The sequence below is a fragment of the Vipera berus genome, assembly GCF_964194415.1.
Source record: "Vipera berus genome assembly, chromosome: Z".
Classification (NCBI taxonomy): Eukaryota; Metazoa; Chordata; class Lepidosauria; order Squamata; family Viperidae; genus Vipera; species Vipera berus.
In genome coordinates, this window is record NC_138205.1 from 74,306,779 (window position 1) to 74,334,445 (window position 27,667).

The window sequence follows — 27,667 nt, forward strand, 5'->3', positions numbered from 1 at the left end:
TCTCATATAATGATTTTCTTTTGTTCAAAAAATAGAATTATTTTCTAAAAAAATTGTTTAACTTTATTAAATCAAGGGATTAACATGGAACAGATGGTCAATTCTGGAAGTCATTATATATTTTTCAAATATTCTGTGAATGCCTGTTTTATTCTAGCAATGCTATTTATATCAGATTTCTTTTAGAAGAGTCAAAAATATAATCTATTTAGTAAACTAACAAAAAGTCAGCTTGTTTCTTTCATTGATACTGGGTGTGTAAAGCAGATGGATCCAGCAGCTGTATGCCATTGTAAAATTAAGAAATAATAAGAATAGACCCTTTCCCCCAACATCCAGTATCTTTGATATGCTGTGATTAACTTGCATTATAACTGATAATAAAAGACTTCCAATCCCACTTCACTGATTTTTATTTCATTTTGTTATACCATAATTGTAAATGTATTCTCACATGTACATAGTTTTTACAAATAATTCAGCTGGTATTATGAATTCAACTTATAAATAAAGATTGTGAATTCATGATCTCCAAATTATCACTACGAACCACTCATCAAGCTGGAATCACTGTTCCAAATATTTTCATTATGTTATTCCCTGCACTTGGGGCAATGAAGTTAATTATGTTTATTGAATTAATATCTGATTTGAAATACGGAACAGCTAGCCATAAGAACTGACATCCACACATCTATGGATTTTTCAAACAATGTTATTTTATTATTTATTAATTTTACACACACACACACACACACACACACACAAACACACATATACATATACATACAAATAAATATACATACATACATCATACATACATATAAAGGTAAATGTAAAGGTTCCCCCGCACATGCGTGCTAGTCATTTCCGACTCTAGGGGCCGGTGCTCATCTCCGTTTCAAAGCCGAAGAGCCAGCACTTGTCCGAGGACGTCTCCGTGGTCATGTGGCCGGCATGACTAGACGCCAAAGGCGCACGGAACGCTGTTACCTTCCCACCACAGTGGTCCCTATTTTTCTACTTGCATTTTTACGTGCTTTCAAACTGCTAGGTTGGCAGAAGCTGGGACGAGTAACAGGCGCTCACTCTGCTATATGGCACTCGGGATTCGACCCGCCAAACTGCTGACCTTCTGATCGACAAGCTCAGCATATATACATATACATATATATATACACACACACACACACACACACACACACATATACACATATAAAAAAGGTAAAAGTAAAGGTTCCCCCGCACATGCGTGCTAGTCGTTTCCGACTCTAGGGGCCGGTGCTCATCTCCGTTTCAAAGCCGAAGAGCCAGCGTTTGTCCGAGGACATCTCCGTGGTCATGTGGCCGGCATGACTAGACGCCAAAGGCGCACGGAACGCTGTTACCTTCCCACCGTAGTGGTCCCTATTTTTCTACTTGCATTTTTACGTGCTTTCGAAACTGCTAGGTGGGCAGAAGCTGGGACGAGTAACAGGTGCTCACTCTGTTACGCATATACAGGGCTTTTTTTCTCATAGAATGCTCAGAATGGAGTTCCGGCACCTTTTTTGGATGGAACCTTGTAGGGTAGGCAAGGCGGGTTGCATGACATGTGTGAGTTCCGGCACCTTTTTCTTTTACAAAAAAAGCACTGCGCACACACACACGCACACACACACACACACACACATACACACACACACACACGTATATATAAATATATGTATGTATGTATGTATGTATATGTGTATGTGTATACACACACACACACACACACACACACACACACACACATATATGCCCACCTTATGTACTATAAAATAAAATCCAAAATTTCAAATCAACTCCTGGAACCCTAAACCAGTAACATCAGCAAATAAAAGAATGGCTACATTAACCATTATAACCTAGTTATTTATATCATATTGCTAAGCACATTGGTCTGTGCTTAAATTGTAAGCCGCCCTGAGTCTTCGGAGAAGGGCGGGATATAAATAGGATTAAAATAAAAAATAAATAAAATATGTTGTACAGCCAAAACAGAACAATAAATAAATATTTATTGTAATCTTAGAAATTCTTCAATTCAGCATTAAGATTCACTAGTAAGTAGGAGAAACAAAGAAATTCCAGTACTTTTATTACATATATTGGTACTCTTCAGAACATTTGTGATCATCATTTGTGATTTAAATCTCTTACAAATTTTTAAACATTTTAGTTGAATCTGAGTTAATATTCAGAAAACACGAGTGCCCTCTAGTGGTTATGTATTTCTGAATTCATAAAGAACTTGTTTCTCCTTCATGGATTACTGCCTTGTCGTGGTGAAGGGGCTTGCGTAATTCAAGGAAGCTGTGAGCTATGCCGTGCAGGGCCACCCAAGATGGACAGGTCATAGCAGAGTTCTGACAAAATGTGATCCACTGGAGAAGGAAATGGCAACCCACTCCAGTATCTTTGCCATGAAAACCCCATGGACAGTACCAAAAGGCAAAAAGATATGATGCTGGAAGATGAACCCCTCAGGTCGGAAGGCGTCCAATATGCTACTGGGGAAGAGCAGAGGGCTAGTACTAGTAGCGCCAGAAAGAATGAAGCGACTGGGCCAAAGCCGAAAGGACGCTCAGCTGTGGATGTATCTGGTGGTGAAAGGAAAGTCCAATGCTGTAAAGATTTTTTCTCCATAGGAACCTGGAATGTAAGATCCATGAATCAAGGAAAGCTGGATGTGGTCAAACAAGAGATGACAAGACTGAACATTGACATCTTAGGAATCAACGAAGTAAAATGGACAGGAATGGGTGAATTTAATTCGGATAACCATCAGGTATACTGTACTACTGCAGGCAAGAATCCCTCAGAAGAAATGAAGTAGCCTTCGTAGTCAATAAAAGAGTAGGAAAAGCAATACTGGGATACAATCCCCAAAATGACAGAATGATCTCAGTTCAAATCCAAGGCAAACCATTCAATATCATAGTAGTCCAAGTCTATGCCCCAACCACTGGTGCTGAAGAAGATGAAATTGACCGGTTCTATGAAGCCCTACAGCACCTTATAGAACTAACACCAAAAAATGATGTCCTTATCATCATGGGGGATTGAAATGCTAAAGTAGGAAGCCAAAAGATAACCAGAATAACAGGCAAGTTTGGCCTTGGAGTACAAAATGAAGCAAGGCACACAGGCTGATAGAATTTTGTCAAGAGAATACGATGGTGATAGCAAACACTCTTTTCCAACAACCCAAGAGACCATGATGAGGTGGTCACTGACCTTGAGACAGACATTCTAGAATGTGAAGTGAAATGGGCCTTAGGAAAGCTGAGCAACAACAAAGCTAGTGGAGGTGACAGTATTCCAGCTGAGCTATTCAAAATCTTAAAAGACCATGCAGTAAAAGTGCTACACTCAATTTGCCAGCAAAGTTGGAAAACTCAACAGTGGCCACAGGACTGGAAAAGATCAGTTTACATTCCAATTCCAAAGAAAGGCAGTGCCAAAGAATGTTCAAACTATTGCACCATTGCACTCATTTCACATGCTAATAAAGTTATGCTTAAAATCCTACAAGCTAGACTCCAGCAATATGTGGATCGAGAAATACCAGAAGTACAGGCAGGATTTCGAAGAGGCAGAGGAACTAGAGATCAAATTGCCAACATACACTGGATCATGAAAAAAAGCTAGGCAGTTCCAGAAAAACATCTACTTCTGCTTCATTGACTATGATAAATCATTTGATTGTGTGGATCACAACAAACTGTGGCAAGTTCTTAAAGAGATGGGAGTACCAGACCATCTTATTTGTCTCTTGAGAAACCTATATGTTGTTCAAAAGCAAGAGTGAGAACTGGACACGGAACCACTGATTGGTTCAAAATTGGGAAAGGAGTCCGGCAAGGCTATATACTGTCGCCCTGCCTGTTTAACTTATATGCAGAGCACATCATGAGAAAGGCAGGGCTAGATGAATTAAAAGTTGGAATTAAGATTGCTGGGAGAAATATCAACAACCTAAGATATGTAGAAGATACCACTCTAATGGCAGAAAGTGAAGAGGAACTAAAGAGCCTCTTGTTGTGAGTGAAGGAGAGTGCAAACGTTGGCTTGAAACTAAACATTAAGAAAACCAAGATCATGGCATCCGGCCCTCTCAATTGCTGGCAAATAGATGGGGAAGAAATGGAGGTAGTGACAGATTTTATTTTCCTGGGCTCCAAGATTACCGCAGACAGGGACTGCAGCCAAGAAATTAAAAGACGCTTGCTCCTGGGGAGGAAAGCTGTGGCAAATCTAGACAGCACACTAAAAAGCAGAGACATCACCCTGTCAACAAAAGTACGTATAGTCAAGGCTATGGTCTTCCCAGTTGCAATGTATGGCTTTGAAAGTTGGACCATAAAAAAGGCTGAGCGCCAAAGAATTGAGGCCTTTGAACTATGGTGCTGGAGAAGACTCCTGCGAGTCCCTTGGACTGCAAGGCGATCAAACCGGTCAGTCCTAGAGGAGATCAACCCTGACTGCTCTTTAGAAGGTTAGATCCTAAAGTTGAAGCTCAAATACTTTGGCCACCTAATGAGAAGGAAAGACTCACTGGAGAAGAGTCTAATGCTGGGAAAGGTTGAGGACAATAGAAGAAAGGGACGACAGAGAATGAGGTGACTGGATGGAGTCACTGAAGCAATAGGCGTGAGCCTAAATGGACTCCAGAAGATGGTAGAGGACAGGAAGGCCTGGAGGAACATTGTCCATGGGGTTGCGATGGGTCGGACATGACTTCACAACTAACAACAACAACAAGGAACTTGTTTACAACTCATGATCTCATAACTGAATTATAATTAAAACATAGAAGCATCATATTAGCCTGACAACAAACAAGATAACCTAAAATAAAATTAGTTTCCATTCCTTAGAAACTGAAGAGTAATGATAGCCAATATGAGTAACTCATCAAGATAACTGCAATTACCTTGCTCCATCTTATACTTTACAAAAAAATAGCACATAGCAAAGCATACAATTTTGTTACTATTAGTTTTGTCTCAGAAGACAAATTAATGTTTACCTAACATTTCAACACCATCTTAAAAAAATCAATATGAATATATAAAAGTATATATATTGTCTATGAACAAAAAACCCTACAGCTTGTTTTTTGTTTGTTTGCTGTCTTCAAGTGATTCTTGACTCTTGAAAATTGCCTGGATTAATTACTAGCATTTTTCATCAACATTTTTTGGAAATGCTTTGACACTACTTGTTTCCTTAGATGAGAGTGCAATATTGGCTGGTCCAAAATCTCGCAGTTGCTTCAAGTCCAAGGAAGGAGTAGAACACATGGTCTCCCAGTTTCTAATCTGGTGTTTTTAACCTCTACATGAAACACATTACTAGAGCAACGCATACTATAAAATATTATAATTTCATCTAGGCTTCCATTTTGTAGTCGCGGCAAAGCTAACACAGGAAGACTTTCAGAACTGTATTGTGGAACTATTTTCCTGTAGAAAAAACATACACTATTACCTGATATGATGGAACATTTTGGATTACATTTATAAATCTTGATTGATAAACAATCTTTAATTGTTCTTTCTTCTCCCTGGACAGAAAGGATATACTTCTCACTGGACAGAAAAATTTGAATTTTACCCATATTTGCTTAGGGGAGGTTCAAGACTGGCTAGTTGGTTGGATAATCTATAAACGCCACTTACAAAAAAATAAAATGGATGCTCTAAATGGTAAAAAACCATCCTTAACATCTGTCTCCAGAAGCCTCAGTTTGACATACCACCAAGAAAATACTGATGAAAACAGAAATTCTCTCCATGTTGTAATTAATACAAGAAACAATTGCTTTAGCTCGGGATGAGATTAAAAATAACACAAAGGAGATAAAAGAACAATTTTCTAATTTAAATCTTCAAACTCAGAAAATAACTACAGAGAAGAAACTAGCAACCCAGAAAATAGAAGGAAAGCTAGAAAATGCTGACACAAATATTGAGGATCTAAAGGAAGAAACTAATGACCAAACTGAGATAAATGAAGACTTAAAAGACACAATGATAATATTGGAAATAGAAAAGACATTCTACAAACCAAGATTTCAGAACATACTGGAGGATAAGGAAGGAGAGCTGATGAAATGGAAGATAGAGCTGTTAACAGAACTGTGAGGAATTGGAGGAGGAGGAGGAAGGCTGTTTAATGAATTTCGACGGGCTAGTTCTTCCAAAAATACTTTAACTAAATTGTTTCTATTGTTTTAAATAATATACACAAAAATAGAGGAAGAATTATTTGATGATCCAAATGCACTGACTTGGAAAGTTGGCAAAGGAAGAAAGCTACAGTAAGACTGAAGAAAATAGAAGCTCTGACCTATTAGACGGGATTTTATATTATTAAATATTTGAATATGGTTAAGAATAGCTAGAAATAGAAATATTATTATAACTACCGGTAGATAGATAGAATTTGCAATCAGAATACCATATCTTGGTATGAAAAGGGAAATAAGAATATGCTAAGAAGTTTGAATAAGGGAAGCTTTTGGTTACCCAAATATAACTTGTTCTGAAATTATAAATGATTGGGATATTTTGAACATGGATGGGAAATTAAAATTGAAAAAAGCAAAAATAGGATATGGACTGAATAAATGGATATTGAGTGCAAATGCAATTAATGTAAAGTTTTGGTTAGAAAAGATATTCGAAACTGATATTATTGAAACTATTAGAAAAATGTTGATATGCAACTGTATATTTATTAACAACAATAAGAATTGTATTTGCTTAGTGTGGAAAAATGTCTACCAGAAGAAGAGAGGATGTATTGGAGGGTGTAATATTGGATTTAGTTTGAACAAGCTTACGTGTACCAAGGAATTACTAATGGACTCAGTCATCACGTTGTCTATTAAGCACGTGATTGTAAAGATAGAAAATTAATAAAATATTTATAAAAAATATATTATAATTTCATCTGGATTTTATCCTAATTAAACATATATGCATTAATGTTATTATGGTTAAATGTGCGATATGAAGAAAGCAGGCAAACTATTGTAGAAAAAAAGGCATTTTACTGAAACATTGTCAATACCATTGCATTAATAATGGCTTCTCAATTTCCAAAATATGCCATATAATATTCTGGACATCTCGGATCTCCTATTTCCCCTATTTTTTAAAAGCTTTTACTTTTATGTGTTTTTACAAGTACTTGCCAGTATATTACAAATAATCCTCAACGTATGACTTGAGCATTATAGTCATAAGTGGTTATGTCATTAAGCGAGAAAGCCTTGCTTAAGGGCCCCAATCTCTTGCTCTCCCTGATGCAGCCCTTAAACAAACACCTGGGTTCTTAAGCACAGCACAGATGCCTCAGAAATGAGAGAGGGCCTAGGAGGATTAGTGCAAGGCCAGGCCCACCTGCCCCAGGCCTCCCAAAGCTTCCCCACCCAGAGGCACCCCATCCTCCACACTCTGTCCCTCAGAGTCTCCACAGATCTTGGCCTTCTCCCAACCCTGCCACCCAGCCATCCAAGGGAACCTAAAACCAGACAGCAGAAGCTACTGGGGTGCAAGGAGCTGTTATACCATTTTAGTTCTCAACGTCCATCCCACCCAGTATATATATATATGGTTTATATTTAATCAAATATTTAACTGTTCAAATTTAACACATTTAAAGCACATCTTCCCCTAGGTTTAATTAACACATTAAAAACAATGTGAACAGAAATAATTCCACCATTTACTCATACATATTCTCTTTCACACAAAGTTGTATCATATATAGAAGCAGCAACACAATGAGGTAGGGGCAAAATGGCAATTCTGTTGTTGCTAAACAACAAAATCAGTAGGGGAATGCAGATGTATCATCCAAAGCCATAGCCAAATGCACAGGTGCCCTGAACCACAGGTTTAGCATCAATGTCTTAATGTTCCTCTGTTCTTTCTGTATTAGTGAAAATAGACTGGGACCAATAACTTACCTTTTATACCTCCAAATGGTCCATGTGTCATGTTATATGCTGTTCGATAAAGATTGTGTTCATACATACGTTTTAGCTGGTATTGGTTGCCATGTTCTATATTTCCTAAACTTCCTATTAAATAAAAGAAAGGGCTGCCTTAAGTTTGCAGTATTTTCTGTGGAAAATGTATTGTGAAAGATGCCATAATATATTTATAACACTTTAATACAGTTGTCAGAATTCAGGTTTCATTAATATAACATATGCCCCCCCCCCAATTCTTTTGAATATATCACAAAACTGAGGGAAAAATTAACCATTTATTAAAAATAAGTGCAGTGCATTTTTCTCACAAAACTGAGTTTTCAGTTTATTCTCTGTTTGATGCTGATGTCAAATAGAGAATATAAAAATCTCCATCATACTGATGGAGGAATGACATCATAATATCTCTAAATTTTGGTGAACTGTTAATTCCTCATCATCTATAACTTGCTATCTAGACTCAACAGAGCTTGGTATCTAACAAGTAAAGAGCTGCAAGCTACCTATTTCTTTAGAGGACAGAGAGAAAGGTTTGTTAATCCACTTTTTGTATCAGGGAGTTTTTAAAAATATGAAGGTTCAAAACATGTTATTCCTCTACAGATCACCACATAGAAAAATCTATTTATGTGGTCATTAAAGTTTGACAGCAATTTGATGGCACAATTAAACCATCACATTATTAGCTACAATACAGTCCTTCCAAGAGGGTGTTTCATCTTGTTTCTGTATGCATGACCCAGCCCTTTTACTGTTGATGATCGAAACAAATGAAACATAGTGAGCTAACCTTGGCTCTAATATAATTACTCTTAAAGTTCTTCAGTCAGCTAAGAAAAGATATTGAGCTGCAACTTTATATATTAGAGTATGCTTCTATAAATACACTTTCAAAAAGAACTTACATCTCCTGATACTGTGCTTTATAAGTGCACATGCTATTTTCAAAAGCTACATGATGACTACATTAGAGCAAGCAAGAGTGATAGATGTTAAGCAAGGCAACCACATGGTCACCTTGTTAAATGACAATCATAACTTGCAATTGTAATGGGTAGGCTCCATTATGGTCATAGGTCGAGAACTACCTTGCACTGTTAGAAACTTCCTTTTCATTACCACAAATTAAGAGGAAAACTTCTCTAGAAGTACTAATATTACTTGACCTTTCTAATATTTACTTTTCTAATACTGTTAGGATTTATGGCTGGTTTATGCGGCTTGGGAGGAGACACGAGGCTGGTTCCAGGCAGTAATATCTGCTTCCTTGAAGGAGGGTATCTTCCCTGCCGCCTTGAAGGAGGCGGTGGTGAGACCCCTCCTCAAGAAGCCTGCCCTGGACCCGGCTGTTTTAAATAACTACCATCCGGTCTCCAACCTCCGCTTTTTGGCGAAGGTTGTTTAGAGTGTGGTGGCGCATCAGCTTCCTCTGTTCCTGGAGGAAACTGATTATCTTGACCCATACCAATCGGGTTTCAGGCCCGGGTACAGTACGGAGACGGCATTGGCCGCACTGGTGAATGATCTCTGGCGGGCTCGGGACACGGGATGTTCCTCTGTCCTAGTCCTTTTAGATCTCTCAGCGGCTTTCGATACCATCGACCATGGTATCCTACTGCGGCGTCTCAGGGGGTTGGGAGTGGGAGGCACTGTTTTGCGGTGGTTCTCCTCCTACCTCCTGGGCCGCTCGCAGTCGGTGTTGACGGGAGGGCAGAGGTCCGCCCCGAGATCTCTCATTTGTGGAGTCCCTCAGGGGTCGGTCCTCTCTCCCCTCCTGTTCAACATCTACATGAAACCGCTGGGCGAGCTCATTCGTGGTTTCAGGGTGGGGTATCATCAGTACACTGATGATACCCAACTTTTTCTTTCCACCCCGAACCAACCCAGTGATGCACTCGACGTGATGTCCCGTTGCCTGGAGGCAGTCCGAGTTTGGATGGGGAGAAACAGGCTTCGTCTCAATCCTGCCAAGACTGAGTGGCTGTGCATACCTGCATCTCGGGTTAACCAAGTTGTTCCATCACTAATGATGGGGGGGGTGAGGTGTTACCCCCCGTCGATAGGGCTCGCAACTTGGGCGTCCTCTTGTATTCACGGCTCAATTTCGAAGACCATATAGGAGCCATGACCAGGGGGGCTTTTGCCCAGCTTCGTCTGGTGCGCCAGTTGCGGCCCTATCTGGACCGAGATGCCCTACGCACAGTCACCCATGCGCTTGTGACCTCCCGGCTAGAATACTGGAATGCTCTCTACATGGGGCTGCCCTTGAGGACCACGCGGAGGCTTCAACTGGTGCAGAATGCAGCCGCGCGAGTTGTTATGGGAGTTTCCCGATACTCCCGTGTAACACCTCTTCTCCGTGAGCTGCATTGGCTTCCGGTTGCCCTCTGGGTGAGATTCAAGGTGCTGGTAATGACCTATAAAGCTCTAAATGGCTTGGGTCCGGATTATCTAAGGGAACACCTGCTGCCGGCATCAACTTCCCATTGTCCTGTGCGCTCCCACAGGGAGGGCCTTCTCAGGGTGCTGGCAGTTAAGGAATGCCGGCGGGTGATCCCCAGGGAGAGGGCATTCTCTGTGGGTGTGCCTGCCCTTTGGAATGATTTACCGGTGGAGCTTCGGACCGCCCCCGATCTGCGTTCATTTCGCCGGGACCTGAAAACCTGGTTTTTTGATCTATCAGGCCTGGACTGAAGGGGTTTTAGCTTTTAATATTGTTTTAATTGTTGGGCTTAAGTAATTTAAACTATTTTAATTTTATACTATTTTTATATTGTATTTTATGCTGCCCTCTAAACCGCCCTGAGTCCTTCGGGAATAGGGCGGTATAAAAATTTAATTAAATAAATAAATATAGAGAGAAAGGTATCTTCTTTTTTATAATATCGTATGAAATAGATTTGGTATCATTAAATCTGTAGGAAGAAAAACATGCTATATTTTATAAGAAGAAAATAAGGAAAGTAAGTTTCCATAATAATTAGATTTCTTTTTTACCTGAGACAGCATAGACGCATAATTTTTTGTAATGCAATACAGCCAGATGAAGCAATTCTGTGCCACTAGCGGAAAGGACAAGGATGAAAATATGATTAAAAACATTTCTTGAATATCAATAATCTAAAAGACCAATAAATCATACTAAATACTAATAGCACGAAACATACAAAGTTTTTTGTACTTAACACTTTAACAATTTTAATAGCTTTATACTGATGTACACTTACCAAACTTATCTTAAATCCAAACAGAAACTATGTGGCAGCTTAAAGTTCCCTAATTCACAGTCATCTCCTTAATTCATATGATTATAAGAAAGGCAGGAGATACAGCATAATTGGACTTACAAAATCCCATCAATATAAGGACTATCAAAACAAATTAGTTTTAGCCTTTCTGTGGAGTTGATTCCTGATTTGGTCCACCTGGTGAGCTAACTTCAAACTTGCAAGTCTGACTGATTTTGTATGTATTTTGTATTTCATATGCAGCTTCTCTAAATCACATAGACTCCAGTTAACTTTCTGGAGGTAGCTAAATTTCATAGCTGGGATGGATGGATAGATGGATAATATGGGCATCTGTACAGCTCTGTAATAACCATTAATTATAATTAAATGAGGAAACATATTTAGCTGGATTTATCAGCTGCCCAACTCCAATGGATTCTTTTTTCCCCTTTATCACCATAATAAACATCTTATGTAATAAGTGAGCCAGAGAGCGCATAATTAAAAATGGTGGACTGGGACATAGGTGTTGAAAACCAATCTAATTAGGATTATGGAAGGCTGTCCCTGTAACTAACAGTTTTCAACAATTACTGACCAGTGTCCAACCATCCTTTTGGGGGAAAGATTATTGAAAACATGGACAGCTAAAACTGATTATAATTCTGGAGGAAATGGATTATCTAAACCCATTTCAGTCAAGTTTCCTGCTAAGATTTAGTACAGTTGATGACCTGTGGCAAAGCTTGCAGATAGCACAACCATCCTTGTGCTTCTTGATTTCTTGGTAGTTGTCAATACCACTGACAAAAGTCTCCTGAGCCAGCACCATTGGTTGGGAACTGAGGACTGTGTTTTACAATAGTTCTCTCTCTTTCTCCTGGATAAGTTCCAGTCAATATTTATTTGGAGTCAATTCCTAGGCCCCCTCCATTGAGGATGGCACAGGGTTATTATCTCTCTCCTTTTCAATATCTACATGAAACTGCTAGATCAGGTCATTTGCCAGTTTGGAATTAGGTTTCATTACTATACTGATGATAGCAAATTATATCTTTTGACCCCAGGTCAGCCACGTGAGTCTATCAAGGTCTGTTCTCAGTGCCTGGAAACTATTTGGGTTTGGATGAGGAAGAATGGCTTGGGTGTTTTGACCACTCAGATCTAGAGCTATTCCCATTTGAGGCCCTCCCCCTTCAAGGTTGGTGCACAATTTAAGAGTTTTGAATTCACAGCTCCTGCCTGAAAAGCAGATGGGAGTTCTGGCCATGAAGGCCTTTGAAAAACTTCACCTGGTGAAACAGTTGCACCATCTCTTATATCAGAAGAACCTTCAGATAGTCACTTATGCCTTAGTCACCTTGTATGACAAAATTAGTGAACCAGAGGAATGCTGTGGATATAATTTACTTGGACTTCAGTAAGGCATTTGATAAAGTAAACAACAACCTACTACTTGATAAGATAGAAAACTGTGGGTTAGAGAGCATCAACACCAGATGGATTCGTAGCTAGTTGACCAGCTGTACTCAGCCTGTGGTCCTCAATGGAACTGCATCTACATGGAGGGAAGTATGTGGTGGGGTGCCGCAGGGCTCTATTCTGGGCCCAGTGCTCTTCAACATCTTCATCAATGATTTGGATGAGAGGATAGATGGGGAACTTATCAAATTTTCAGACAACACCAAGCTGGCAAGAATAGTCAACACTCCAGAACACTGACAGACTTGAACACTGGGCGCTATTCTAACAAAATGAAATTCAGTGGTGAAAAAAGTAAGGTTCTATATTTTGGCAAGAAAAACCAAATGCACAGATATAGTATAGGTGGTACCTTGCTCAATAGTAGTAACTGTGAGAGGGATCTCGGAGTCCTAGTGGACGATCACTTAAATATGAGCTAGCAGTGTGCTGCAGCTGCCAAAAAAGCCAACACAGTGCTAGCCTGCATTAACAGAGGGATAGAATCAAGATCATGTGAAGTGTTAATATCATTTCACAATGCCTTGGTAAGGCCACATTTGGAATACTGTGTTCAGTTTTGATCACCACAATGTAAAAAAGATGTTGAGACTCTAGAAAGAGTACAGAGAAGAGCAAGAAAGATGATTAGGAGACTGGAGGCTAAAACATATAAGGAACGGTTGCTGGACAAGAAGCAACGGATGGAAACTAATCCAGGAGAGAAGCAACCTAGAAGTAAGGAGAAACTTCCTGACAGTTAGAACAATTAACCAGTGGAACAACCTGCCTCCAGAAGCTGTGAATGCTTCAACACTGGAAGCTTTTAAGAAGAGACTGGACAGCCATTTGTCTGAAATGTTATAGAGTTTCCTGCCTGAGCAAGGTTTTGGACTAGATGACGTCGAAGGTCCCTTCCATCATCATCATCATCATCATCATCATCATCATCATCATTATATTATTTACTCTACATAGGGCTTGAGGAACTATCTGTCTCTCGTAACATTCACCCAGCCAATTAAATCCTGCGGAGTTGGTACACTCTGAATTCTTTCAATTAAACAAAAACATCTGTTAGAACCCTGGAAGCATGCCTTGTCTATAGCAGTGATATCCTCTGCAACAAAATTGTCCCTGAGATCCAGATGGTCCTCACTCTGCTATTGATTAGAAAAACTATGAAGGTCTGGCTTTTTACCCCAGCCTTTCTTGATGGAAAGTGAGACCTCTTGCTACCTTCCATTTCATCTGTTGTGCTTGCAATCTTTTATTGTTATCATTATATTTACTTATTATACTTTATTTGATTACTTGAGTTGCCCAGGGTTGTTGAGTTAGGCAACATACAAGTTTAATAAATTTCTAAAATAATAAATACATTATTATTATTAATTTAAAAATACCTCGTTTTGCAAGTTGTCACCCTTAAGAATTCAGTTCACCTCTTTTACTTACCATTATTGCTAATGTGGATATTGTAGTAAACTATAATTCAACAAAACCAAGAAACAGTGGAATATATTATTGGAAGATGATAACATATTTCTGATTTTTTGATAAATATCTAATTAAATATAAAATTAACAAGACTTTTTTTTTCTAGAGCTATATTAAGAAGCCTAATACTTATGGGCATTAGGATTACTCCAAAAAATGTTAGCATCCAAAGCCTGTATCTTAATTAAAGGTAAAGATAAAGGTTCCCCCGCACATGTGTGCTAGTCGTTTCCGACTCTAGGGGCTGGTGCTCATCTCTGTTTCAAAGCCGAAGAGCCAGCGTTTGTCCGAGGACGTCTCCGTCATGTGGCCGGCATGACTAGATGCCAAAGGCGCATGGAACACTGTTACCTTCCCACCGGAGTGGTCCCTATTTTTCTACTTGCATTTTTACGTGCTTTCGAACTGCTAGGTTGGCAGAAGCTGGGACGAGTAACAGGCGCTCAGTCTGCTACCCCGGCACTCGGGATTCGACCCGCCAAATTGCCGATCTTCTGATCGACAAGCTCAGCGTCCTAACCCACTGAGCCACCGTGTCCCTTGTATCTTAATTACTACTCTACAATCCCAAGATACTTCATAAAATATACTTTAGGGAAACAAACGGTCATAGTAGTAAGATGAATTAATTTATATCTACTCAATTAGCTTTATCAGAAGGAACAATACTGTTTACTTACGAAACAAATTTTCCTACTTCCACTTGTAATATTGGTTCACATAACTGCACTTCCAAAAGCATATCTTCAGCTTGTAGAGCATCTCCAGGTTTTAGAGGATGGGGATTATAGATTCTAAGAAATCCCATATAACTGCCTACAATAATTTTATCTGAAATAAAAACGTATTTCTGGAAGAATAATGAAACTTAAACAAATATCCATATTCAATTCCTTCTTCAATGTATGCACAAATCTAGGTCCCCTAATATTTTATCCTCACCAAAGCCAACCTATGAGTTAAGCTGGACTAAAAACTTATAACTGTGCTGAATCTTCCAAGTGAGCTCCATGATTCAGAGATTTTATCCAGACCCAGCCCAACACTAGCTATTTTCTTATAATTAAATTCTTTTAAGTTTAATAAGATGCATTTTACAATAAATAAATTACAATTTCACATTGGATTGGATGAACAGAATTTCAAAATTTTAATCACACATTAAATGTAAAAATATCCACTTACCTTGTGCACTACTGCTATTGTCAACATTTGCAACACATAAACATCCTTGATCAAATTCTTCTTTATTGCCCACTATTGTAGACCACCATTCCCGGGCTTTAAATAAAGACATTCTCTGTCAGACCTAGTGGGGGGGGAAAACGACTAGCATAAAAGCCTTATTATGAACTATTTAAAAAAATAATTCAGCTCATCTAACATCTCAACTTAATAGAGAAAATATGAATATATTTTCCTTCAAAACATCATATTAAATAAGTACTTCTGACAAGAATCAAGTTCATCATTCACAATGCTTATGTAATCCAAGTATTGGATGACATTTTAGTTGGCATATAAATAAAAATAAAAATAAAAATGTAAATGACACAGATAGGATTGCAAAGTTAGGAATAAAGATTGCAGTCCAGCAGAGTTTTCAGTTCTATACTCCATCTCAACTATTAAACAAACTCAGAAAAATTTAAAGTAGTTTATGAGTTGGAAGGTATAAATATCTATTCTAGCATATAAATAAATCCTTATACACCATGGAGGTTTTTTGGGATCAGAACCACAGAGAATATGTTATGTTCAAAGGGAAGAGTTGTGTATATTGTACCAAGCTTTACCATAGACCATAAAAAACATCAATTAGAGATTTCATTTTGCATTCTCTTTTACTAAATAAATACCCTCACAATAATATGGTACAAGAGATGAACATTATACTGGCAGCTTAGTAACAGTTACATAATTAAAGCAAGATGCATCCTTTCACCTACAAAGGACTGAAATAACAAGCTTATCTAATTATTGCAAATTCTCCACAAGCCTGATTTGTTTCTTATTTTGCAATATTACAATCCCAAATGGAAATCTATTTATCCAATGAACTTCCTTTCTCCTTTTTATTTTGCATTCCTCTAGAAAATTGTTTGCAAGGTGTTGCTTGGAGCAACAATTTAACATGATATGAAGTTATTTTCTAACTATTTCAAATGGCTATTTGGACACCATTTTCTATATTTTTTCTCTCTTTCTGAAAGTTGGGCTGCTTATACAGTGAAAGACCAGTCACTTGTACATAGAAGTATTCAATATCTTGGAGAAGCCCAAAGACTTGCAAAAAGATATAACACACACAAAAAAAATTCTAATGACTACACAGAATACATGTTGCCTTGTGAATGTGAGAATAAAACAGAGAATGGCTGACAGACCAGAACAAAAATATTTCATCAACCATTCCATTTATAATATGAAAATAATTATTCAATGCAATAATTATTCCTATCCAATTCCTATGAATGGCAACAAAAGTTTCCCTTTGATTTTTGTATTATTTATGTAACTGTCCATTTTGCTAGTTGCACCTTTAAGTGGCAAAGATTAAAAACCAGCAGAACAAAAATGGGATTTAATGGGAATGCAGTTATAACCTGATCATTTAATCCCTACCATAATTGGCTTCAGGTTGTCCTTGTGACAGTAGCTAAGGAACTCAATTTGGCAGAATATAAATAGCCTGTACTAATGCCTACTTAAAGCTATCTGGTACAGTATAGTGTGTGGCGAAGAAGAAGAAAATGAGTAATCCTTAGCTTGGCAACATCAAGTGAGTATATTAATACAATTTTTAAGCATACATAAACAACATTACCTGCCATCTCAACATTTTTTAATCAATTATAAAATTTATGACAAAATTGTGCAAATGTTGTGACTTTCCACAAGTAGTATAAAAGTTATTTTAAAAGTATGCCTGTATTATTACTGTTCACTTGTAAATTTAAAAACAAAACACATTCTTTACAATACTCAATACTATGGAGTTAGAATAGCACTAACAAAAGACTATCCCAAGAACACTGTGTTGATCTAGAAAACATCAATGAATGCATAAATGGAAAAAGGATGTTTACATCACACTATATCCATGCAATCCAAACTTAAATATATTTCAAAGTAAGCATGCATAAAATAGCATGATTTACACTTATATGACATCACAAGTTTGTTATTGCTAGGGTGAAAATTTGTAGACTGTTATGCCATTGCAAACAATAACTCTTTCCTTTGAGCTAAATTATTGACTTACCCGACTTGTTTCGGTAACTGACGAATCTTCCTTTCCCCCCCACCCTTTGCTTCCTTACACAAATTTAGTTACAGAGAAGGAGCATTCCAAGAGCTGAAGCAGCCCGTGCGTGTTACCAGAGAAGTGAACACTATAGAGTCGCTTCTTTAAGTCTTCTTGCTCTGTCAGAACGGTAATCTTTTAAGCGCAGCCCTTTTATGCCAGCATTACACGAGAAACCCATGAGAAATTAAGTAAACAGAAACGGCCATGGAGAACATAAAATCATATCTACTAAACAGAAAGGTGGATGAACCTAACTCCACCAGCCGCCATTTTTGTTGCCGTTGTCATAGTACCTCGACAAACCAACGTCTACTCTGACCCCACCCATTGTCAAGGAAATCCTCTTGGGCGGGAAGGCTGTAACCCCCGTTGAAGTTTGCTGCCGGTGGGAGGAGTAGTAGAGGCGGAAGAGTGCATGCTGGAAAATGTAGTCTTACCCCCAAAAAAGGTAAGTAAGTGATGGGCTAGCGGTAGATTGGATTGTACTACTAGGCATATATAGAGAGAAATCTCTATGAAATGTGGAAGTATTCCTTCCCCGGCATCTTATTTTTAGGTTCAATTTTATAATATAAAGAGAGAAACGGAAGATTTGTCCTGAATTAAAGTAACACAATTAAAGACAAAAGAGAAACTACTGCACCCCGTTGTGAAGTAAGATAGTTTCTTCCACTGGCTCGGTCAGGCCGTTGTTAATAGTCTTACTAGTCGCTTGCTCAGTTCAAGTGTCAAGAACGTTTTTTAGGGTCAATCGCCGTTTCTCTTATAGACTAGACACACTTCCTGGTAAGAAAAGGAGTGGAGCCTCTGAGGCAGGAGACGGATTCACTTACCTTTCCCATTTAACGGCGCTTTGACGAAGGGATAGGGATACCACGACGATCCAGGGCGGCACTCAGCGGCGTGCAGGGCCTCAGGAAGCTACTTTGTGGCTTGCCGGCACTTCAGATTCTGAGACCTAGCCAAAATCTCTATTCCGTTCCGCTCCAAAGCCGGTCTGTAAGTGTGCCACGATGGACAAGAGCGCCGTAGCCAAAATGGGAGCAGTGGCCAGCGCCAGTGTGTGCGCCCTGGTCGGGGGAGTAGTCCTGGCCCAATACATCTTCACCGTAAAGAAGAAAACGGGCAGGAAAACGAAGATTATAGAGATGGTAAGAACCCTTTAGGATTCTAAATGTTGTTTTGTGCCTTCCCTCCGGATGTCATCAAGACTTGCAGCCGAGCAAGCGTGCCACTAGTGAAAATAAATGCGAACGAATAGAATAGGGGTAAGAGTATAAAATACTTAGGATGTGGCTATAGTCCCCTGAAAATGAATAAAGTTGCGTTAATAATTCTTTGTTTACCAATTGGAAATGATACAGAAGGAAGTTGGTAAACCAAACAGACATAGCTGACTCAAGTTGATATAATTTAAGTGTATACATAGAATGTGACAGAGTATTTATACACATAAGGCTTTGTTTGCACTTTTAATATTCATTCACAGGTTATTCAATAAGCAAGTTTGTTGGCAGCCTGGAATTGACTATTGTATTTATGAGACCTGCACTAATATGACCATTATCACTTTTAATCAATGAAGAATTAAGTTAGTTCACTTGAGATTTTTATCTGAGGATATTTTGAGTAAGAAGTTATCAGATTGCTTTAGTCAATTACTGATAGACAACTTAATTTACATATTTTCATTGCAGAGAGGAAAGTTAAAACTGTGCTGAATTACACTAAATATCAAATTAGGCAATATCTATGGGATACTCACAAGCAGATATACTAGCAAAATAATATTTTGTATTCCTTATTATAAGCGGGGATTCATTTATCATCTGAAAGTAGTCAGATACATATTACACTGAAATTCCAAAATTGACCGTATGTGATTCCTTGAAAGCTAAGAATGAAACTAATAGAAAAAGGCTGAGAAGCATGAAAGTATTTATATATACAATTCAGTGGTGGTTGGTTTGTACATCATACTGAACTATAAACTAGTCCATTATAGTTATGTTATGCAACTGTAGCCAATGTGCCTAGTATATCATGAGAATCAAAAAATTGTATTCTTATATGGTTAAGATAATAATGGTGTGTTATGATTTATTTTTATTTTTTATTTTAATCCCATTTATATCCCGCCCTTCTCCGAAGACTCAGGGCGGCTTACAATTTAAGCACAAACCAATGTGCTTAGCAATAGGTGAGGTAGTAAAGTGCTAAATTGTATTTTACATCGATAGTACAGGGCAGTGATGGTGAAACTATGGCACAGGTGCCAGAGACGGCACTCAGAGCCCTCTCTGTGGGCACCCACGCCATGCCTAAGAGGTGGCAACTGTCTCTCTTCAGCCAGCCGCCTGCTAATTTGCCGAGGTCCCACATGGCCGGATGCATCCCAGCATGGCTGGTTTCCATCCCCCCCACCCTGTCCCTTCTGGCCTCGCATGCTCTCCTTTTCCGAGGCACGACCCACTGCATCGCCTCCTCAGCTGTCCGCTGACCATCGATCTCAGAGGTGGCTTCTTTGAACTGCTGGCGATGGGCTGTGGAGCCCAGAGTGCGCCGGTCGAGGGGCTGGGGTGTGTGGCTATTGACAGACACCGTCGGCCTCCATGCGCTAGCTGGCTTCTGTGTGCGGGGGCCGATGGTGTTAGGCAGCAGCTGCCCCAGCCCTTGCCTTGCCCCATGGCAATGGCATCCCCACCCTGCCTCGCCTTATCCCGCAGGATGAGCCTCCTGCCTACCACCACACGTACCAGAGACCCCCCTGGATCTCCCCCAACCCCCACAGGTGTCCCTCCCCATGAGCAACATTGAGGTGACCACATCCACCTTGGCCACACTCACCCAATCTTCCATGACCACCACAGCCACACCCATCCAGTAGGCCACGCCCACCTGGCACCCAGCGATAAATAAGTGGGTTTTTGGTTGCAGTTTGGGCACTTGGTCTCTAAAAGGTTCGCCATCACTGGTATAGGGCTGAAAAGTGGCTAGTCAAAATTTGAGCAATTTTTTATGCACATAATTCTACTTGTAGTTCAATGAACAGAATGTAATTAATTTTAGTTAATTCTTAATACCCAGCCATATGGATATTAATTCATCAACCATATGCCAGTCCCAAGCCCAGATAAATGGGGAGGATTAGGTAAAGCAATGGTAAACTACCCTGTAAAAAAAAATCTCACCAGAATATTTTATGGCAATATCTCAAGATGACTCATGTGAATACCAACAACGAACCCTCCCAAGGCTGCATGGTAGCCTGCAAGCTCCTGGAGAGGAATAAGAACTAGCTTTTAGTAGTCAGGGTTGTTATGTTGTTGGAGGAAAACCTTCGGGAATCCCAACAACTGACAGTGCCCATGACAAAAGAAGCCAAAGTTATATCACATTGGAATATGGAATCTTAGAGGCATGTTCCTTGGGAAACTCAAAATTGTAAAAAGAGAAATTATTAGAGCAAACACAGATATCCTTGGCATCAGTGAGTTACACTAGACATACCGTGATCAATTCAAATCAGATAAGTTTATGATTTATTTTTCTGAAAATGATATCAAACAAAAATGAATTGCATTTTGTGTAATGAAACAAGGGGCAAAATGGATTGAGAATCACAAAGCATAGTGATTGCATAATATCTATCCAAATTTAAAGCAAGCCACTCAACATCACCATATTACAAATCTATGCTCCAACTATAGACTCAAATGATCATGAAATTAAAAACCTTTTTTGTAGTGAACTTCATATGCTCTCAAGCAAATACCAAAAAAGGATTTTTTTGTATGCTGGGTGTAATTTCGATGCAAATGTAGGCCAAAGAGAAGAATAGTAGACAAGTTTGGGCTAAGTCACGGGTCGGCAACCCGCGGCTCCGGAGCCGCATGCGGCTCTTTGAGCCGTCTCCTGCGGCTCCCAGCCACCCGGTGCGCGCGCACCTCTTCGAACGGGCAGTGGTGCGCGCGCACCTCTCCAAATGGAGAGTGGCACCACCCATTTGGAGAGGTGCGCGTGCACCTCTCCGAACGGGCGGAGGTGCGCGCGCACCTCCCCAAATCTTTGGAGAGGTGCGCGCGTACCTCTGCGCGAACGGGCAGCGGCGCCGCTCTTTGAGAAAGCTGCCGCGGCCCGTCTGCAAAGCTGCCGAAAGCAGCAGGTTTGCAGACGGGCCGCGGCAGCTTTCCCAAGAAGCAGCGCCGCTGCCCATTCCGAGAGGTGCGCGCGCACCTCTCTGAACGACCGTAGGTGCGCACGCACCTCCCCAAACCTTTGGAGAGGTGCGCACGCACCTCCGCGTGAACGGGCAGTGGCGCCGCTTCTTAGGAAAGCTGCCGCAGCCCGTCTGCAAAGCTGCCACCTCCGCTCCCTTCCTTCGCCCGGCCTGCTTTTCCAACCTCACTTCCCTCCCTGCCAAAGCTCCTCCTTTTCTACTCAAACCGATTTTCAGGGTTCCTCGGCTTACACCCCTTGGCGAGAGACCCCAAATGTCCCTTTCTTGCCGCTCCTCCCTCCCTGCCCGCAGAGGCTCTTGCCCTCCCCTGGCTCGTTCAACGGGGGGGAATAGGTCGGGTACCCCTTTCCCCCCGAGAACGACACGTGTAAATCTCAAAACAACCCCGGCAAGCTTCGCGCAAAGCCGCCAGGCAGACCCGCGAGCTGGGGCTCAGAGCCAGCAGCTGGAGGGGAAGAAAAAGACGGCGCCGTCTGAGGAGTCTCTTCTTCGGCTATCTTGCTCTGCCCGTCTCCCGCTTGAAAGAACCTCCTCAGCAGATCGGTGCGGTAAAGAGGCCGGGCTTCCTTTGGCGGGCCTTTCATTCCTGTACAAGGGGGAAGGGGAACTCTCTGTGCTTTTGTGTGTGCGTGTGTGTGTGTGTGTGTGGCCCATCTGCAAAGCTTCCGAGGAAGGAGAAGCGGGATACTGGTTGGGTGGGGGAGCGGCAAAAGCGGGGGGGTAGAGAGAGATAGAAATGGCTCCGCCTTTGGTTCCCCCTCCTAAAGCACAGGGGCGCTAGAGAAAGTTTGGAGTTGGGTAAGGAAGCGCAAAATTCAGGAAGGAAAGCGGGGCAGCGGGCGAACGGGAGAACCGGGAGCATTGGGGGGGCGGAGCGGAGCGATTACTGTCTCGCTACTAAAATGAGGGCCGGCCACTCCGCTGGGGCGAGCGTGCCTGTCCTGCTCCCTTTCTCTTCCAAGCGGCGCTGCTGAGCGGAGACAGCGACGACAACGGAGTCACAGCCTAGGAATGCTAAGAATGCGGGCCGGCCACCGGCAGTGAAAGGCAGGAAACATCGGGGCTTGAGATCTCGCTTTCCCCCCCTCTTCCTCCCTCTCTCGTGCTTTACATACACACACACACACACACACACACACACACACGCACACACAAAAGCACAGAGAGTTCCCCTTCCCCCTTGTACAGGAATGAAAGGCCCCCCGAAGGAAGCCCGGAGACCTGCCGCGTTAGTCAAACATTGACGAACACGGCAGCTGTGCAAACGGGATGGCGGTGGTTTGGAGAGTGCGCGCGCACCTCTCCCAAGGACGGCAGCGGCTTTCTGACGCCTCCGGCTGGAATCACACCCGTTAGCAGCAGTGCCAGGAGCGTCCGCCGGGGCAAACGAGGGGAAGGGCGGCTCCCCCAGCCTCGCAGATCCTCGGGAGCGGCAAGGACCGGGTTTCTGCTCGCCCCCTCCCCCCTGCGCACGCCGGCCTGGCCCCGTTTGACAAACGCGGCAGGTCTCCGGACGGGACGGCGCGCACCTCTCCAAAGGGGAGACCCGTCGCCGCGCAGGTGCCTCCCATTTTGCGCATGCGCAAAATGTTTTTTGCGCATGCGCGTGAGTGGATGCACACACGCGCACTTTTTGCGGCTCCCACTTTTTTATTTGTGTGACGGAACCGGTTCTAAGTGGCTCTTTTCCTTTTTCCGGTTGCCGACCCCTGGGCTAAGTGAATGGAATGAAGTTGGCAATCGCCTAGTGCAATTTTGCTAGGAAAATCATCTCAGCATAATGAACACATTTATTCAACACAAGCAACATTTATACATGTGGACAGCACCAAATGGACAATATCAAAATCAAATGGACTTCATTTTATGCCAACAACATTTGAAAGGTTCACTTGCATCTCTTAAAACACTTCCTGGCACTAATTATAGCTCAGACCCTCAGCTATTAGTGGCTAAACTGAAGCTTGAGCTATGCAAAGTGAAAAAAGGTACTATGCCCTAAAAATTCAATGTGGATAGCATCTCACCTATGTATGCCATAGATTAAGAATAGGTTTGAAAGGAAACATCAAGGTGAACAGTGATGAGGGATCCAAGGTAACATTATGGAAATTGCTGGAAAGTACGTGTCATGCCCCAAACCAAAAAGAACAAACCGAAAAGAGGCTTGGAAAAGGCCTCTGGAGCCCGGATCAGGCCACGGGGGGTGCAAAATCGCTCCGTGACCATAGATCCGGGCGGGAGAGGTCTTTTCCAGGTCTCCGGAGCCCGGATTGGCTGCACAGGGGGGCGCGAAATCACTCTGTGGCCATAGATCCGGGTGGCAGAGACCTTTTCCAGGCCTCTGGAGCCCCGATCCAGCTTCCGGAGGCACATCGAAGCGTTCCCCCAGCTTTGATTTTGTTCTCTGTTGCAGAGAACAGAGGCCTAAAGAACCATGAGATCATGCGAGATCAGTAGTGTGATATCTTGCTCCACTGATCTCGTGTCATCTTGCGTTATTTTAGGCCTCCATTCTCTGCAAACACACCAAAGGCTTGGAGCAGCCAAGAAAGCAAAGACTCTCCATCTTTGCAGGGTGAGTACTGAAGGCCTGGGGGTGGGGAGGGAGAGAATAACCTGGGTGAGTGTTGTAGAGCCACTGCGGTCACTCGACTGCTGTGGTGCTGCAATACTCGTAATTTTGGGAGTTGCTCGTAAGCGCTTGGGAGGGCTCATCACATAACTTTGAATGAGCATTAAGTGAACGCTCATAACTCGGGGATTACCTGTACTACTAATTCTTAATATCCCTTGCCAATTTTAAATTTTATATACCTTATTATGCTTTTAATATTTAAATGTATCCCACTCAATGTAAGAAAGATGAGCAGTTCTTAAATATTTCAAATAAACAGTATTTGGATAAAAAATAATAATCATTTCTCTGAAAGCAATGCAGCTGTTAGATTTCACTAGACAACCCATGATCCATTGGGCCATTCTTCTTTCCACTTATAATACAGGCTTGCATCCTTTCCCTTCCTCTCATGACGCTCAGGAGTCCCCAGTGAAGCCTCTTCATCCTCTCCCCTTGGCTGATCCATGGAACGGCCTGCCTGTGTTGTGAGGAGGGAGAACAAAGAGAGCCAAAACTTCACCCTCATTTTTCCTCACCAGTCATTGCTATTAAGATATTTTAAATTTTTGCCTCAGTTTCAAAACAACCAGTGCTATCCATCCTGTGCAGGAGATAGGAAAGGGAGATAGAAAAAAAGTATGCCCCTTCTATCTTTTCTTCTACAATGTAACACATGTTCTGGAAAGAGTAGTTGGAAGGAATAATGGCACTGAAGCAGCCACAACTTCGCAAAATTTTAATCTCATAGGAATCATGAGTCCCAAAGTTTGGATGTATTCTGTAAATTAGCCTAAATGTTACTCAATAATTGTTGCTCTATGATGCACTTTTTCATCCAACTGAGGGTTGCAAAGTATCAGACATGAGAGTTTTAGTAGTATGCTGATAGTTTCACTTCTAATGTACCATTAGGTCTAATCCAAGGTTGTAAATTTTTCTCCATTCTTTCGGTTCAATAGCTCTATGTTTTCATGGTTTATTTTTTCCTTGAGAAAAAGATTTTGATATGCTTAAATAAGGAAAATAAGAGAAAATATTTTTATATGCTTAAATAAAAATTGTAAACAAAGATTGAAGATATGCATAGGCAGTGAGTCGAAATAGTGGCGCTTAATGCTGAATAAACAGATTTGGGTTAAATATTATAGTCTGGCTACCTTAGGATTCAAAGACATTTGCCAAATTAATTTTAGATTTGGAGAATAAAACAGTTTGATCTTCATTATGGTTATTTTTTTATTTTTTATTTTGCTTAGAAGACCTGAATAAATGAAATCATGAGAAAGAGTAATTATTCTGATTGTTCTGTTGATAAGACTGTTATCCAGCAATTCCTAATATTATTGCTTAAACTCAGTGGAGACTTGTTGTGACTTTTCTGTAAGAAAAAATGCTTGTTTGGTTTGTAATTCTGTATTTTCTAACAAAAGCTTGAATTACCTGGATGTTTTACCAAATTGGATAAATGAATAAAGGTCACCATACGCAAATGTCTTTGCTGGGGAAAAATGCTTCTTTATGTAAGAAAGCTGTGGTGATAGAAAATGTAAAAACATGGTAGTGCTTAGCCATAATTTATTGTACATCATATAGCTATATTTCATTTTAGCAGTCATATCAAAGACCAGGGAAGTTGTTAATAGCTATCATGTTCAACATAATGTAAAATATCACTGCATGTAATTCATAATAATACTATGTTAAATGCTATTATAATATTAAGAATAAGTCCCATTGGACCAGATCAAGCATCTATCAGTTCTAGTGTTGTGCATACTAAGAATTTTACCAAACATTGGTAAACTAAATGTATCCTAACTAACTTATTAATGCGAACAATTTAAGTCAAGAATCCTTTAAGACAGAGGATTACCCTTAGAAAGCATTATAAATACCGTACCTGATTTTGACCCCCTTGATGCAAGTTTCATGATGGCTTAGGAAAAAAAGACTTAAAACATTGTTTTGTGAGGAGAATTTACACTGGATTTTTTTTAGTTTAACAGAAACAAATAATGCAGAGATAGAACTATAAAATATTCATTGATCCATACAAAGTAAGTAGATTTATCCAATAAAATTGAATCATAAGGTAGTGCCAGCCCCATAGGGGCCACTAAAGTCTGCCCCCCTCAGCCTTCTCTTGATCTGGCTGCCAGTCCAAGGGGTCTCTCACTTTGGCACCTCTGATTAAAAGAGGCACCTAGTGCGGTGATGCTCAGTCATGACCAGCAGCCACTCACACGAAGCGATGATGGTTGATTTCTCTCAGTGGTAGCACGTGGAATAATGATAGTCGATCTCAGGCAGTCACAACTTACAGGGGGTCAGTGGTGGTCACTCCCTGGTAACAGCAACTTGTATACGATGATAGTAATCAGTCCTGGTAACTGCAGCCTGCATAAGCTGAATTGTAGTCCGTCCCTGGTAACAGCAGCTTGTGTACGATGATGGTAGTCAGCCCCTGGTAACAGCAGCTTGCATGGTGTGAAGGCGGTCACTCTCTCTGGAATTTGCAGGGACCTTCCTTCCCCACTCTCCTCGTCTCTCTCTGCCCTCACTCCATGTAATCCTCCTCTGCCCCATTTGCCTGCTTCAGCCAGCAAAGTGAAAAAAGTAAAACTTCTCTGACCTACCTCTGTATTTCCCTTCATCCGGCCTGTCCGCAACAAAAAAAATAGTAAAAGGCTTCATCTCCCCCCCTCTCTCTCCCTCTCTCTTTCTCCCTCTCTCCATCCAGCTTGCCTGTAACAAAAACAAAAAACGTAAAAGACTTCACCTCCCCCCTCACTCACTCACTCTCTCCTCCCCTTCCCCCCTTCTCTCCGTCTGGTTTGCCCACAATGAAAAAAAACAGTAAAAGACTTCACCTCCTTTTTCTTCCCTTCTCCAAGCCACGACCCGCCGCCAGCGCAGCAACAGCTGCCAGAGCTCCTCATTTCCCTGCCAGATCAGCAGGGCTCCTGCAAAACCTTCAGCCAACCCCGTTCTCACCCCAGCTCCGCTACAATAAGATTTACAAAGTGCTGATTAACACTATTAATTGGAATTGTTTAAAAAATTGGATTAGGCAAATTTCTGGAAAATTTAGAATATATAGACATTGGCTATATATTTCTCCAATGTTAATATTTTTCAATATGTGTTTTATTTCAAGTTTTTCACTATCAAAACCATTATTTGTGTTACCAATCACACTGTGGTAACATATAGCTAGAATAGTTGAATTAGCACAAACATTATATGCTTCCTTCATGATCAGAAGATGATTAGT

At 40.9% G+C, this 27,667-nt stretch overlaps 2 protein-coding genes across 4 annotated transcripts in view; one reads left to right on the forward strand and one right to left on the reverse strand.

Moving 5' to 3' along the window:
- Positions 1–17,781, reverse strand: part of BBS9 (Bardet-Biedl syndrome 9) — a 245,832-nt gene extending 228,051 nt beyond the window's left edge. Inside the window, exons 1-5 of the mRNA XM_081343253.1 lie at positions 17,489–17,781; positions 15,409–15,532; positions 14,904–15,054; positions 11,030–11,094; positions 8,006–8,119 (exon numbers count right to left, since the gene is read on the reverse strand). Coding sequence (XP_081199379.1) covers positions 8,006–8,119; positions 11,030–11,094; positions 14,904–15,054; positions 15,409–15,520 — 442 coding nt within the window. The 5' untranslated portion in view covers positions 15,521–15,532; positions 17,489–17,781. The remainder of the gene's footprint in view (positions 1–8,005; positions 8,120–11,029; positions 11,095–14,903; positions 15,055–15,408; positions 15,533–17,488) is intronic.
- A 559-nt stretch (positions 17,782–18,340) lies between these two features.
- The window catches only part of NT5C3A (5'-nucleotidase, cytosolic IIIA), a 48,184-nt gene continuing 38,857 nt past the window's right edge, over positions 18,341–27,667 (forward strand). Inside the window, exon 1 of one of the 3 annotated variants that reach the window (XM_081345455.1) lies at positions 18,341–18,658. In XM_081345455.1, coding sequence (XP_081201581.1) covers positions 18,547–18,658 — 112 coding nt within the window. In that variant the 5' untranslated portion in view covers positions 18,341–18,546. Of the gene's footprint in view, positions 18,685–27,667 lie in introns of all 3 variants that reach the window. The other 2 variants (XM_081345456.1, XM_081345454.1) reach the window with 2 other exon arrangements.